Raw genomic sequence first — 15,959 nt, forward strand, 5'->3', positions numbered from 1 at the left:
GTGAATCCATGCCAGACCCCATGAATATTCCCCGTCGTCAGGCTGGGAATCCTCGGTAAAGAAAAATCAGTATCAGTTTCGTTTCTGATCTGTCTTTCGTAGTAGTAACCAATCACTGATCTCTGCGTCATACTGACCACAGCCAATGACTGCCCTCTACCTAAGCCCCGCCTCTGGCAGCCATCTTCAGATTTGGTAGCACGTGAAGTGGCAGTATGACCAAGTGAAGAGCCGCAGAGGGGTAGGCGGGAGGGTTCGCATTTGTGAATCCATGCCAGACCCATGCTGGAGAACAACAGTTACAGGTAAGTAACTTGTTCCTTCTCTCCTTGTCACCCTCTCGGTATTCGCTGTCTTTCGCCTCTTCTTGAACTGCCATGCTAAGTTAGCTCTGTTGTGTGGTCTGCCTTGCTCATCATGTGCTCTTGTGTTCCATCTTATATCCCGGTGGGGAAAGGAAAGGGTAGTTTGGGGTGTGTGGTTCTGGTCAATTGACTGACTTTGCCTGACCCTTTGGTTGGGACATGTCCGGTAAATGGTTTTATTGTCAGTCTGTTGTCATCACGGGAGAAAGTGAAGAAGGGGGTTGCGAGAGTTTCCAGATATCCCACGGGATAGGAGGCGGAAACTGTGTTGTATGAAATTATAACATTCAAATGAGGGGGTTTGGTAACTTCAGAAGGGCAATATTTGTAAGGGGTGGGGAACAAATGGGAATTACCAGGATTATTGTTGGAAAATAAACAGGAGGCATTGTGGGAATGGTAGTGTTTGGACCACGTAGACTGGGAGTGTGAAAAACCATAATTAGAGAGACATGGAGAAGAATGACTGGCAGTGTTCGGATAGGAAATAGAAAACCAGGGATTCTCTGAGAGTTGTGGTTTTTAAGTGTTGCAGGGTTTGGGCTCTAAGGGGATTTGCGAAATATGGAGAGGTTATGGGATTTGGGTAAGGAACATTCTGTGAGTGGAAGATAGGTAGACGTGGAACAACCTATAAAGGTCTGAGGGACTTTGTCCTCTGCACTTTTGTCCCTGGGGAAATGCTGCATCTCACCTGGGATATTCCCCAAACATAACCCTGGGTTTCCGTACCCAGGTGATCCTCCCTCGCTTGTCCACCCCCAGGGTTGGGATCTGAGAGCACCAGCCCATCCCCGTCTACCTGATTAAGGGATTCTCGAGGTCTGTCTGTGAGAATAACCCGAGGTTTCTCACACCTCAGCTACTTATCGAACCACCCTACCCCAGGATGCCTGGTGGTGCAGGCAGCAACCACTACCTCAAAACAGGCCTATTATCTGACCATCCTATGGGATATGGATGATGAAAGGGTAGATGCCTGATCAAGAGAGGTAATTTCTGCTGGGAGCATGGCTCTTAAATCAGCCAACTCCACAAGTCCCTTGGCAAAGTTTTCATACACTCTATGGAACTGTATTTCTATAGTGGCCGAGCATATTCCAGAAGGGAAGGAAAGAGGCGGTTTATTGACCATTGTAAAGGATCGCAAGGAAGCCATGTGTGTGTCTCTGCAGTCGGGTCTGGATTCTGCTGACAGCATCAGCAGAGCCATGGCGGCAAGCACCTTAATTCGCCGGTTTGTGTGGTTAAGGCAATCTGGATTTGCACCTGAGGTGCATTCTAGACTTGCTAACATGCCTTTTGACGGATCTTATCTTTTTGGCAGCAAGGCTGTCGAAAGCCTTGAAGCTGCAAACCTCGTAGGCAGCAGCCAAATCTTTGGGTGCCGCTATTTGGCAGCCTCAGGCTTTTCACCCCAGTGGACCTTCTTTGGAGGGGTAGATCCTTTTGCTACTACTCCTCAGTTGGAACAGCGAGAGTAATGGCTGATCAAAGAGGCCAAAGACAATTCCCTCATGTTGGACGAGGGAGAGTTGCAAAGTCCGCTCAAGCAGCAGCATCTTTACAAAGAGCCACTGCTTCAGCCGCCTCAAAACCTCTCTTGAGGTATTGAGTCACGACACCTCTGTGGGAATCAGACTGTCTCAGCATTTGAAAGAATGGCAAGACATTACTTTGAATGCTTGGGCATTAGAAACCATAGCCCAAGGTTACTGCCTCCCCTTCATTCAGAGGCCTCAGAACCATCCACCAGGGAGCCATTCTTTGAAGGTTCCAGATCCATTCCTTCTGCAGGAAATTTTGACCCTGCTAGAGAAAGGTGCAATAGAGACGGTACCTGTAGCGCAGAGGAACAAAGGATGGTATTCTCCATATGTCCTAATCCCAAAGAAGGACAGGTAACTGAGACCCATCTTGGATTGATAATTGAAAAAGTTCCTTAGGAAGAACAAGTTGAAGATGGTCACACTTTCTCAGATCCTTCAGGCCCTCCAACCCCAGGATTAAATGGTGTCATTGGACCTTCAGGATGCTTATTTGCGTGTGCCAATCCATCTCAACCACAGAAAGTACCTGCGGTTCACCATGGTGTTTCTCATTATCAGTTTCCAGTTCGGCCATTCGGGCTGACCTCTGCCCCAAGGGTTTTCACAGAAGTGGTGGCAGAAAGTTTCAGGAGAGGGGGGTAGGAATTCACGTCTACCCCTACCTGGATGATTGGTTGATCAGGGCGCGTTCTCCCGAACAAGTCCTAGATCACCTGCCACTCTCTTGACAAACCGGACTTCTGCCTCAATTACAAGAAGTCCCATATGACACCATCTCAAAATCTCCAGTTCATCGGGGCTGTACTGGATGCATCCTTGTGAAAGAACTTGCCACCCAAGGTGAGCGCTCAATACATTCTGCAAATGGTCTCCAAGTTTCACAGTGCTTTGCATCTCCCGGCCTTTGATTTTTCTTTTTTTTTAGGTTGCTTGGCCTCATGTCATCCTGCATTTTTCTGGTGCCAAAGGCTCGTCTGAGAATGATATCCCTTCAACGGGCTCTCAGGACACAATGGTCTGAATTATCGGGCAGCATGTCAGACCTACTTCAGGTTCCAAGCAGGGTTGCACAGGATCTCCTGTGGTGGGCCTGCGAGGACAACATTCTGAAGGGAGAACCTTTTTGGCAACCATGGTTGGAGATAACAGTAGTGCTGGACGCCTCACTCACAGGTGGGGAGCACCATCCAACGATCTGGCAATCAGCAGTCATTGGTCTTCATCGGAGTCCAAACTGCACATCAATCTTTTGGAGTTGAGAGCAATCAGACTTGTGCTGAAGGCTATTCTGCCCTCTGTACAGGGAAGGAGTGACAGACAACACAGTGGCCATGTACTACCTCAACAAGAGAGGAGATGTAGGGTCACTACCACTGTGCAGAGAGGCAAAGCAGCTCTGGTCCTGGGCAATACAAGTAGTAATCTCTCTATAGGCAGTTCACCTAGCCAGAGAGGAGAACACAGCGGCAAACTCTCCCACTAGTGGGAACTAGCTCAGGAAGTCCTTCAAAACATCTTCACCCTTTGGGTAACACCTCAAGTGTATCCGTTTGCGACCAGTGTCAACAACAGGTGCGAATAAGGGAATTTACTCCGAGAGGAGCTCTACGAGACGTGTTTGTGGTGGACTGGGAGTTTCCAGTCCTATGCACGTTTCCTTCAGTCCCCGTCATTCCGCACATGATCAGGAGGTTGAGAAAGTTTGGGAAACACATGATCCTAATTGCCCCAGATTGGGCCAGGAGGACGTGGTACCCTGACCTTCTGGACATGTCAATTTGCCCTACAATACGTCTTCCACAAAGAGAGGACCTTCTCTTGTGAGAGGAGGGTGGGGTTCTCCATCCAGAGGTCAAGACACTCAGCCTTCACGCATGGTTTCTGAGAGACTGAGGTACAAGGATTGGGACCTCCCGGATGACGTAATGGAGATTTTGCTTTCGGCCAGAGGGCCAGCAACAAAGTCTTTGTACTGCTGTCATTGGAACAAGTTCTGCAGCTGGAGCAGGGACAAAAATGTGGACCCTTTGCTTTGCAAAACATCAGAGGTATTATCCTTTCTGCTGTACTTGGCCGATCTGGGGCTCCAGGTTGGGACCATTAAAGGTTATTTGGTGGCGATATCCATCTTCAAGCGCTCGTCTGAGGAAACATCATATTTTAAGATACCTTTTGGTGAAACAATTTCTGAAGGGACTCACTAATGTGTTCCCTCCATCTCCCTTTCAGGTTCCCATTTGGGACCTTAATCTGTTGTTAAAATCTCTTATGTTAGTACCATTTCAACCACTCAGCCCGTAGAGTGAGTGAGTGAGTTGCAGGCACTATCATCTAAACCACCCTTTACAGTATTTCACAAGGACAAGGTCATCCTGAGGGTGAAGCCTTCATTTCTACCTAAGGTCATTTCAGGCTTTCATTTAGGACAAAAGATTGTTACCCACTTTCTATCCTACACCTCATCCTGGCAAGGAGGAGGAGAGGTTGCACAGGCTCGATCCGTGTAGGGCTCTCCGCTTCTATATTTCAAGCTTGTTAAAACTTTGTCTGGATGACCAACTATTCATAAGCTGGTGGGCAAGGATCCTCCAGAAGTCTTGAGGGCCCATTCCACTAGGGGCATGGCTACTACTTCTGCTCTGCAAAGAGGTGTTCCCATTAAAACATTTGTGAGGCAGCTACATGGTCTACAATACACACTTTCCTTAAGCATTACTAAGCAAAAACATAACTCAAGCCAACAGGCGCTGCGCTTGCTATATATGCCTTTGATGACGACATTCTCGAGACGGAGGCCCTTGAGGGACTTCGAGTCGACTGCATCGACGCACAGCACCCTCTGCCGAAAAAAAAAGATATACTTTTTCTGAAGCAGCTGAAGCTGGATATTGGAGATATCAAAGATGAGTTACATGTTGGAGGAACATCCAGTCGAAAGAACGTTACCAGGGGTAAGTAACTTGTTATTCTCCATTCTGTTTTCCTAATGAAGCAGTAGAACCCAAGAAGAGGGGAGCATTACCTGTCGGGTAATGCCACTGGGGCAATAGTCATAAGCCCAAGCAAAGCTACGGCTTTATTGTATCCCCAGGGGCATCACCCAACCGGTAATCCCCCCCCACACCCCTTCCGAGATTTCTATTGCAATAAGTAACCGCACGTCATACCAGTGAGCGAATAGCATTTTTCTCAAGTTTTTAAATGGTGTGGAAATAGTTTTTCAACTCCTTTCCATAGCAGCCATTGAAAGGATTGAAAAAAAGAAAACAAATAAAATGGCCACAATGGAACGGGGTGAAGGGACTACATGTATCCCCTTCACCCTTTCCAAGGCAGCTGGGGAAGAAAGGTAAGGAACACGGCAGAACTTGGCGCACCAAACGGAGTGCAGCAGGTGAGTCTTTGCTGGCCAAGTAACGACTCAACAAGGGCCAATTAGATCATTTGTAACAATCTGATTGTCCCTCGCCAGGTACTGACAGCCATTACAGTACATACAGATAACATGGTAGAGCAAGGTATAATTTCTGCAGATCTGTAATCTGTACCTTTTCTGTACAGATGATTTATCAAGACTACCCTGGTCACCCATGCCATTAACCTCTTTGGCATTGAAGGCATGGTTACCCAGTAGATGGTATTTTTTCCCAGTACCTCACAAGGAATACAGACTGTAAACACTTGGAGTGGGGATCATTATCTAGCCTGGGCAAGTAAATCGTGTACACTGAAAAGAGAAAAATGGGATGCAGAAAGAAAACATGGATTTGGAGCTGTAGTTGAGCTCCTGGTCAATGTACTGCCGTGCCTGGTTGTGATGAAGTTTAAAGTCCCACTATTTGAGCTTTAGGTGACGTTGATCAATTTAGCAGGAACATTAAATAAAAATTAGATGGCTTATCTGTTTTTAACAAATGTTTGTTTATTAAAGAGAGCTAATTTCAACAAGCCAACGTGCTAAGCCCCCACGCATGCAGCAAAGTGTGCCAGAGAGTTTCAAAAGGAGAGTAAGATAGACTGGTCCTCTTCAGAGTATCCGAAAGAGTAACACGCGGTGGGGTGGTTTCCACATAGCATGCTAGAAAGAGTGTGCCACATCCTTTAAGAATCGAGCCTCCGAATCTTCATTGTCTCTCATGGCACATTCAAGAAGGTCAAATGGTGTATCCCCTCCTGATCCACAATTTGCCTGACACTGTCTCACTGAGCGCTTTAGGCCAGTACACTTTCAGTCGTGTATTATCGTTGCCCTACACGCTCTCCCTTTTCACCCCTCCCATATGGTTGATGTTCCAGCTGTCACCATAATGTTATGGACTGATTAATGTTGCAATTCCATAAGAGTGGAAAGTGGTTTCATCAATATGCTTCAATAAACCTGCATGTATACATGGCAATGGAAGGAGTGCAATACTAGGCATATGAAATCTTCATGCAATGGAAGAACTAAATTGGGACTTAGGAGATGATCCTCTGGAACTACTGCTTGAAATTTAAAAAGTCGGTTGCATTTTCTGCAACTGCAAAAAACGTACTGCCCCGTTATAGTTGCTTAAGAAAACATAGCAGATTAATATGTGTGGCGTTTTTTTCGCTTTAGTTTTGCACTGACATTTCAACCAAACAGGTTTTTCCTCCCTGAAAATAGATGTAGTCCAGTCTCTCAGAATCCAAATACCTCCACAGTAGTTGGCTAGGAGCTGCCATGCAGCCGTTTTTGGGAAAGCACACCCTTGCTATAATCCGCCCGTTCGGTACCAGGTTGAAAGCACAGTGCCCTGGTATACTTTTCAGTTCACTATTCCAAAGTGGTTCCTACTGGACCAAGTCTCTCCCATGAGAGGGTTTTGTACAACTTCTAAATGGATATCACGAAAGTTCCAAGGGCGATTTTTATTTTGCACATCAGACCCAAGGTATGATAGCCCCTTAACAAAATAGCCTATATGCACGGAACGGTGAAACGTTGCATTAAACCACTGAGCTATCGCAATGCTTTTGAACAGGGCTGTACCACACCCTTAAGGCCTCGATGTTCAGATGTAACCAGGATGAAGGATGGTGCTGGATTCCGCTGATCCCAACCTTGTCCTACCATTCCGTGACTCTGAAACCATCTGAGGTGATGCTTGCAGTGGCTGTCTTCTGGCGGCATTGCCTATTTTTAAATTTGGCTTCAGCAAGATCTTGAAGGTATTGTGGGCTGGTACTGATAAAGCATCTATATGCACGCAGATATCTGGAGAAGTTGCGATAAGCCACAAAGCTATGATAATGGCCTCGACTATCCTACAGGCAGGCCTGGCGGAAGGCATGGGCACTCTGTGCAGTTGCCCAGATCCCTACTGTTGGCGGGAGAGGGGGGGGGGGCGCAGGCACCAGTACCTGCCTCGACTATACCAAGTAATATTGTTTTAAGAGGGACTGTGCTGCTTCCATGTACAAGGCCCACTTTTCAGTTTGTCTGAAAAGCAACAGTGTCACCTCCCAACCCCCGAGAGCTCGAGAGACAAACATCTCCTGCCAGCAGCCCATCAGATGCTGCAGGCTCCATAATTAGTGAATATTATTTTCTTCTAACACTTTCTTCTAACAGCGCTTTTAAAGTAGGAGTGATTTATAAGACATGGCTCTTGTAAGAAATGAAAAGGTGCATTTTCATTCTGAAAGGAAACGCAAAGCACCAGTTAGCCGCCTAAATCTACACACTTCTCCAGGTCAATAAAAAATATCCCACAAATCAGTTTCAAAATAACTACATTCTTTTCAGATGTTCATATTTAACAAACCAACATGTGTTTATTTCTGAAAGAATGTAATATTTCCATCACATCACATATGAAGCCTGCATTTGTCAAACATTGAAACACAAACAGGTAATATGTTCACGCATAGCCTTTTGTTGAGTCTTGGTGTCTTAAAAGTACATTTTCAAAAGCCACGGGCCATTTTTTACCTTCTACTGAATTCCATTTTGGTATATGCAGTCTCCCATTCAAGATGGGGGGATAATGCCACAACTGTACACTTTTTGCCTAACATATTTCTAGAAGGATTTATATATTTGTGCGAGTACCTTTCAATGGTTGGTGCACTTTTGAAGTCCTCTTTATAAAACAGACTATTGTTTAAATTCAAACATGGGGATGAGGAGGGGATATGAGTCGAGAGGTTGCAATCATGGCGACTGGAGAGGCTATTTTCCCTGATTGTGGAGGTGTGCTGCTCTTTAGGGCACAAGTAGAGGATACTTTTTTCAGATGGCGGACGCTATCCACCTTGGGTGTTTTTGAGGCAGGCGCGCTTTCCCCAGTTTTTGGCTACTAGGATTTCACTAAGGTTGTCATGTTCAGTCGTTTACCCACAAGACCACATTAAAAATGTCATCAAAGCACATGTCTTGTATTGTGATTTTGTTATCCAGGGAATGTTTCACTATAAATTGTTGGGTTTAAAAGATGGGCACCTGTTATACATTTCCTGCATAGTTATTGGAAACTCTTCTATCAGGTTATTTGACAGGCCAATTTTTTTTGTCTTGTGCACTTTTTTTAGGGAAAAAGCACATTGAACTAAATAAGTATATTTCACTTTAATATATGTTCACTTACTATGCATATATTTATGGATGCCAGCTTTTCATTTTTGCTGTGCAGGACGAAGCATACCCATCCCCAGGTCGAAACACCACATTTTGCAACAGGAATAGGAAAAAATAACAAATAATTTACAGCAATGTATATACATGTAACATCTCAGTTACAATCACCGAACCTGTTGAGTTGCCTTTGTAATATTCTGCTATAAAATCCCCTGCTATTCAAGCACCCGTAAGCAGCTTTGGCCTGTTCACCGTTTCTAATCAAGTGACAGGGGTTACATTGATGAGTCTCTTGTCTCATTATTCCATACTATTATGTAGTAGGTCCTTTTATGTCGTACTTCCCTGGACTAACATGCCTTACACTGAGTACTTATTTAAATGCAATTCACCATGCACAGCTTTACATGGAATGGAATGTGTACCATCAATTATCTAGCTCTGCACATTTGTTCTGAAATGCAAATATGAATTTACACTGCCTAATACAATCCTAGGAACTGTCGCCTGGCTTTGCGTGACACCTTAAATGATGCAGTGTGGTGAACAAGAAGTGTCTTTTCTGTTCTCTTTTTCGGCAGTCTGTGTTCAAGAGCTCGCCCCTGCTCGGCTGCTTTCTCTTCGGCCTGCCACTGGGTGTCATTAGCATCATGTGCTACGGGATCTGCACCGCAGACACCGAGGACCGCTCTGAGGAGACGCCGAAGAAGGAGCTCGCGGAGCAGGAGCTGACGGACGAGGGCAGCGACGAAGAAGAAGAAGAGCCGGAAGAAGAAATCCGAGAAAGCTCGCCGGAACCCTCGGACGAAGAGCAGGAGGAAAAGCCCATGCCGGAGAAGAAAAAGGATTAACGCAACCTCGCCCCTGCACTAGGATTTCATGATAAATGAACCTATTTATTGAATTCAACCATTGACGCGAGCTTCACAGGGCTCAGGAGGTATCCATTGTGTTTGTTTTGACCTGCATGGATTCACAGTTAACCAGTGCTGGGATAAATGAACTATCTGTGCGATTCATTGTGTCTTGGGGTTTGGTAAAAATGAGAGGGGGTTGCCTGAGCTAGTCTGACGTCTCCAGTCTGTCTCTGAAAAGTGACCAGGCCCGTTGCTCTCTAACATGTCTCTTCACAAAATGAGGAGTTTCAAAGACACTGGTTTTATTTTAAATAACGACTGCCATTTTAGGAATAATTGTATTCATGCAGAATTTAGAAGAGGTCATGATGTTGAAACAATAGGATTAGCACGTGCGCAGTTATGAGCGTCTTTTGCGTGAGATGCAGGAAGCGAGGAACAGTTGAGGGAAACATCGAATGAAATTGGCAATTTTTTTACGACTTCTAATGCAGCTGTGCTTCCTCTTCACCGAAATATGTGTTCATGTACTTTTTTTTTTTTTAAAGCTGCAGCTGCACGTGGCCTCCAGCAGCCGAACCAAGATGTGTGTCATGGGCTTTCTTAACAGGTTTTGTTTATATGCTTTGCGCAAAAGAAAATGAAACCCGTGTGGGTACTTTTAGGTAGCCTAATAGGGATGGTGCATTTTGCTACACAACCTGACTTTTAAGAAAAGCCATGCACAGATGTGTTCCCTGTCCGATTCACTGGTGTCTACATACAGGCCATGTTTTCTTTCGGAAGCTTGAAGGGCAGTTGTTGCCCTAATACGATATGCTGTCTCGAGAAGTGCCAGATCTAATTGTCCCTCATTAAAGTGAAGAGATGACGCGTGAAGTTCCCTTGACATTCCAATGTTGCCAAGCTTAGGACACTAGTCGGTATAATGGAACACAGACATTTCTGAAAGGGTGATGGAGTTCTTCTACTGTCCTAAGAACGCTTTGTCAATATTTACCTCAACCCCAAAAAGCGTCCTGCTCCTGTCCCCTCCCAAATCCCCACCCCTGCTGGAAAAGAGATGTAATCTTATAGTGCTCCCCCCCCCCCTGACGAATTAAAAAAATCATGCTACATCAGGATTTAGTATACAGTGATTATGATGGTGAACTGTAAAGAGCATGCTGAATGCTACCAAAGTGGACCCTTGGTTCATGAGAGAAGACCCTAGGCTGTCAGATAAAACAATATCGACAGACTAAATCGGATTTTAGCTGCTTGCCTCCTGTCCGCCGGTCAGACTAAAGCAGATTTTAGCTGCTTGCCTCCTAGTCCCCTCACCATCCTGCTTGCCTGCTAGTCCCCTCGCCATCGATCAGACCAAATCAGATCTTAGCTGCTTGCCTCCTAGTCCGCTTGCCATCGGTCAAACTAAAGCGGATCTTAGCTGCTTGCCTCCTAGTCCGCTTTCCATCGGTCAAACTAAAGCGGATCTTAGCTGCTTGTCTCCTAGTCCGCTTGCCGTCGGTGAGACTAAAGCAGATCTTAGCTGCTTGTCTCCTAGTCTGCTCGCCATCGGTCAGGCTAAAGCGGATCATAGCTGCTCCCTCCTAGTCTGCCGTTAGTCTGTCAACTAGAACTTTCTTCTTAGTGAGATCCACAAACCAGCAGCAAGTACGGAGAGGGTAAGGTGACCTTTTGAGGGCCGTTGTACTGCATTCTGCTCACAAGTCTAATAGTGACAATTTCGATCAGCACCAAAAGTGCAATCACAATCAGAAGGTTCATCCCTTGCCGTAACAACTGAAAAAATGCACCCCTTTGATACGTTCCCATTCGGTTGTTAGCCGTTTATTTTCCCCTTGCATCGCTTTGATTCTGTTTTACTCCTTCACTATTATGCAACCAGTTCTTCGGACCAGTCCTACATAAAAGTAATTTGTCAACTGAAGCAAATCTCCCAATTTGCCTCTAAGACTATTCTAATCGACCATCGTTTCAGCAGAAAAATGTAATGCATTGTTAATATAGGTAGGTTGCTGACCTGAGCTCTGAATTCCGTTAGCTATGAGTGAGAAGCTGCGAGTCACAATGTTCTTTGAAAGTGGTGCGGAAACATGGCTCCAGTAATGACATCATATTCCATGTTTTACTTTCTGAGCCTCCCTCTGATGTAAATTTTAGAACGAGTCAAAGTATTTTCTGGATGGGAGGAGGGTTCTGCATCAAGGAAGTGTATTTTAGTAGCTGTTGCATTAGCTGAAAAAAACGCTCTTTTCCTGTCACATGTTGCAGGACAGAGGAATGTTTTGTAGCCTCTGCAAATTATTGCTGGATAGGCCATTTTACCACTGCTAATAATCGACAACGTGCTGTGCTGCTAAATAACTTATGCTTTCCTATGGAGGACATTCCCATAGAGCCCCCACTGTTGAAGAAGCCAAGCAATGTGGATGGAAGAAGCGATTATTGCTGGTGCCCAAACAAAAGCCTTGTGTGGCTTCCCCCACCTCTTTTTTTCCAGCACAGATTCTTTGACACCACCATGATTATTTTATTATTTATTTGTGCAAGTGTTTTATTTGTGCTTTTTTTTCTTATCGGGCAAAGTGGAGAGTGAAGTCGACTTGCTTCCCGGAAACAAAGAGCCAATAGACTGTTAGAGTTGATTTGAGATGTTAGCTCTTTGTACTTGTATTTCCCCCTTTTAATCTGAGCTCCTGAGGTTGCCGCATTTTAAAATGACCATTGGCCTAATTTGTCTCCTGGTATTTCTCTCTGAATATTTCAGGGTTCACATTGCACAGTTCTAGACCAGAACACCATTCGCTATAGAGAGGTCTTCTGTGGGATGGCCTTCAGATGCTTGCTCAAATGCGCTAGATAATACTGTTCTGGAAACTGAAAGGGGAATGTCTATTGTGCCCGCCCTCTGGAACTAAAGTGGATTTTTCTAAAACTGTGGTTATTCTGAAGGTGCTAAATGTACATAGAACGCCAGGTCGCCTAGAAGTAAAATTAACACAGACAATGGGGTGATATTTAAAATCAGAGGGCCAAAGTTCTCCAAGGATAGATCATGTTTTTTTTGTCTGAGGAATTGTTCTTTCTGTATCCTTTGATTTGTTGTTTCATTAGCGGAGTGACAGGTCAAGCATATTGGAGAAGTGGGCATGATGTTGCTCGCGCACCTTGGGTTGGAATCGCTTGCAAATCGCTGAGCAATGATGACTGGCTATCGATCATTGTAACCAGCATGCGTCTCACCGTACCTTCTTAGGAAATATGAGCCATTCTGATGCAGCTGAGATTAAAGAAGAGTCTCGTCGGATTACTTGCAAACATAATTGCATTCCCAGATGAGTTTAAAAAAAAGTGGCACATGTTTTATTGTTATGCAGATAAAAAGTAATTTTGATAAGTATGTGTTCAGGATTGGTCCAAGTATGAATTTTACATGAAAAGGTGCGTTTACTATGCCTCTACATATGGAAATTAAAACAAAGACACGTCTATTTAGTTGAAATGCAAGCCACTATTTAAATGTGGTTGGTAGGCTGCAGGAGATTATTTTATTGTAATAACTCTTTGAATTGGGGATGGAGTACTAATGCTAGTGTTTTGTCATTCAATTTCAATTTGTTTTGTATAATAAATGAAAGGTCGGAGAGACTGCTTGTATTATGTCTTCCTTTTGTCAGCCCGGCACCTCATGGATTGGAAACTCGATGCAATTTTTCAAATGGATTTCTCCCTCCAGCAGTCCTCATTTTAGAAAAGTCCTCAGAGTGCAAGTTGTGATACTGAAACTTGTTTGCACCCCAGGGGGTGCAATCCTCACTGTCATTGTTGCGATGACTCCAGGTGTGATTATGTGTGGTATATATGGAGCCGGACACACCCCGCGATCGCAGTTCCTATTTTTTCTTTGTGCTCAGATGGTGGCATTTGGAAAGTGCCACTTCTTGTGCTATTTTAGAACAGAGAAATGTCCTCCCGGAAGGCCTCAGCCATTTGGCCCTGCAAGAGTTGCATAAACTCTGTCTGAGGTGCTCAAAGGAGAAGTTCTTTCAGGAATGTTATTTGCTCTATTGTATTTTTGAGCATATATCAATCACAGTTTATTTTCCATCTTAGTTTCGATTGTCTGACATTTAGAAATGGGAACCGACCAGGTCGGAAACCACCACCATCTTCTGATAATCTTATCCATGCCCTGGTGGCAGTAAAGCATAACACAGGACCCTCAAGAAGAGATCATCATGTCCAACCGATATGCTACACTTATTGTCATGACAATGGTGCACAACGTAGCCAAACATCCGCTGTTGGCAACTACGCCATCTGTTACCTAATGTAAAACGCAGAAGGAGACACACACACACACGCACACACACAGTGAACGCCCTTCCTCTCAACCTGGCATTGCATCCAAATGCATTAAAAATCCCTTTTTCCAGCTCTGTGCTTAGATCCTGCTTCCCTCTCCTGCTCCAAGGCCGCTCTCACAGTGCTCCAATAGGCCAGAGTAGTCGTCATGTGACCAGAAAGACTTACTTACCTGGAGTGCCTTTATTTACCTCACAGCACCTCCAGGAACCTCCATTCGGCCTGCTGCAGAGGATGTCCCACCATACACTAAGCGCCTCGGAATGCATCTAAATGCCTTCTAAAATCCCTTTTCCCGCTCTGTGCTCAGTCTGCTTCCCCTTCCTCCACTGCTGCAAGGCCACCAGATAGTGCTACAATAGGCCGGAGTAGTCATCATATTACTAGAAACCTCTGGGTTCCTGGGTGGCTTTATTTAGCTCAAAGCACCTCCAGAAACCACTTTTCAATGTATTGCTTTTGAATTGCAGATTCCTCCTCTTGATAGATATCCATCTTCCAGATCTGCTGCTCGGAAATGTTCTCGACAGAGGGGGTAGTGGACCCCGACTCGGCCGTTGACCCATTTTACCTGGTGCTCGATAGTCGGCTCCGGAAGTGACATCAGGTGCCATACATACCATGTCACTATGCCCCATGCTTCAGTTCCTTTTTTCTGCGTGGTCACACTCCTCATTGGGAACCTACTTGAGTTTTACTCAATGTTTTCAGAGTACGTTCTTTTACGATTCACCTCGATATGTCTTCGCAACGGTCTCGGGTTTCAAACAGCGCTCTGATTGTGAGGCCAAAATATTGGTGACCATCCCACACAACGTCTGGTTATGGTGTTTGGGCTACACTCACGAAACAGAGGCCAGCGCGTCATGTGACAAGATGCAGCAAAAGTCAATGTGAGACAAAGCTGGTAATCTGGCCCTGGGCTGACCGTTGCCAAAGTCTCTGGTGTGGTCTCATCACGTCAACTGAGGCCGAGGCTGAGGAGCCCACACATCACAATGAGGGTCGGCACCGCAAAAACACGAAAGAGGTCCCACTCCAGAAGCCATTCCTCATCCTCTTCCTTGCGCAAGAAGTGACACCACCATCGGCAGTAATCGGATTCTTCCATGTAGTGAGTTAAACCCTCGTGAAGAGTGGGATTCTTTTTAAGAAAAAAGTCTTGAAATGTTTTAGCAACAGATGGCTGTCGGCACAGCTCCGACCCCGCGACCAGCAGACCTCGGCAGCTAAAGCGGTGCTTGGTTTGCCCAACATCACGCTTGCCAGGAAGTAGACGCCTTGAGCGCTGACTGAGCTTTCAAGATCTGTGCCCCAAGAGGCAAGAAAATTGCCATCTAGAAGCCTCTCCCATGGTGCCCGTCAGTCATCAGCGCTGGTACTCAATCCATCGGCCTCTAAGGCTCCGCTACAAGGGACTAAGCAGTCTACTTAGGCATCCAGAGCTACGGAGCTGAAGTAAAAGCTTTCGATGTGAGCGCTTTTCACTGCTATCGCAGACTGGCTTTTTCAACTCGATGCGGTTGATTTTCGGTGCGGATCAGACCGAGGAGTGCGAAGCGGTCGACCCCATCTTTGTGGGATCAGGCAGGGTCGACTATTTCGAGGACCGAGACAGTTTGGTGGCACTTGCTCAGAGCCTTCAAGATGACATAGGTTGGACACATCCCCAGACCTTGAGATGCAACAAAAACAATCCTACCCTCGCTCTCATATCAATTTTAGGACATTAGTCGAGAAAGTGATCAACAGACTCGGCCTCAAGCCACTTGCCATCAAGGGTCTGACCGTACAGATATCCTGGATGAGTGCCCGGCTATTGAGCACAACATGCACTTCAATCAGGCCATAGCTGACCCCTTGGCTTCCATCTGACGAATTTACCCCGCACAAGTACCAATGTCACGGGGAAGTACAGGCCAGCGAGAGGGGACCCTTCCCTCCTCTCAACACACCCTTTCCCGGAAGGGCTGGTAGTTGAGGCTGCCACTGTATCCTCCAGGCCCGTGGCATCCACGTCAAATATCCCTACAGACAGGGAAGGGGAAAGGATAGATGCTTTGACCACAAAGGTTTTTACCTTCGGCAGCATGGCTCGCAAGGCCAAAAATGTAGCTTGCGGTTTCGCTAAATTCTCCTACGGGTTGTGGAAGGCTTTTGAGCATGCAGCAGAATACGTCCTGGAAGGTCATTTGCAGGGTGGATTTATACAGCT

At 45.7% G+C, this 15,959-nt stretch overlaps 1 protein-coding gene across 1 annotated transcript in view; it reads left to right on the plus strand.

The window, feature by feature from the left end:
* Positions 1-13,028, plus strand: part of TMX3 (thioredoxin related transmembrane protein 3) — a 495,045-nt gene extending 482,017 nt beyond the window's left edge. Inside the window, exon 16 of the mRNA XM_069620785.1 lies at positions 9,098-13,028. Within this exon, the coding sequence (XP_069476886.1) occupies positions 9,098-9,367 (270 nt within the window). The 3' untranslated portion in view covers positions 9,368-13,028. The remainder of the gene's footprint in view (positions 1-9,097) is intronic.
* Positions 13,029-15,959: the final 2,931 nt, after the last annotated feature.

The sequence above is a fragment of the Ambystoma mexicanum genome, chromosome 5q (genome assembly GCF_040938575.1).
Source record: "Ambystoma mexicanum isolate Mex_15411 chromosome 5q, UKY_AmexF1_1, whole genome shotgun sequence".
Lineage (NCBI taxonomy): Eukaryota > Metazoa > Chordata > Amphibia > Caudata > Ambystomatidae > Ambystoma > Ambystoma mexicanum.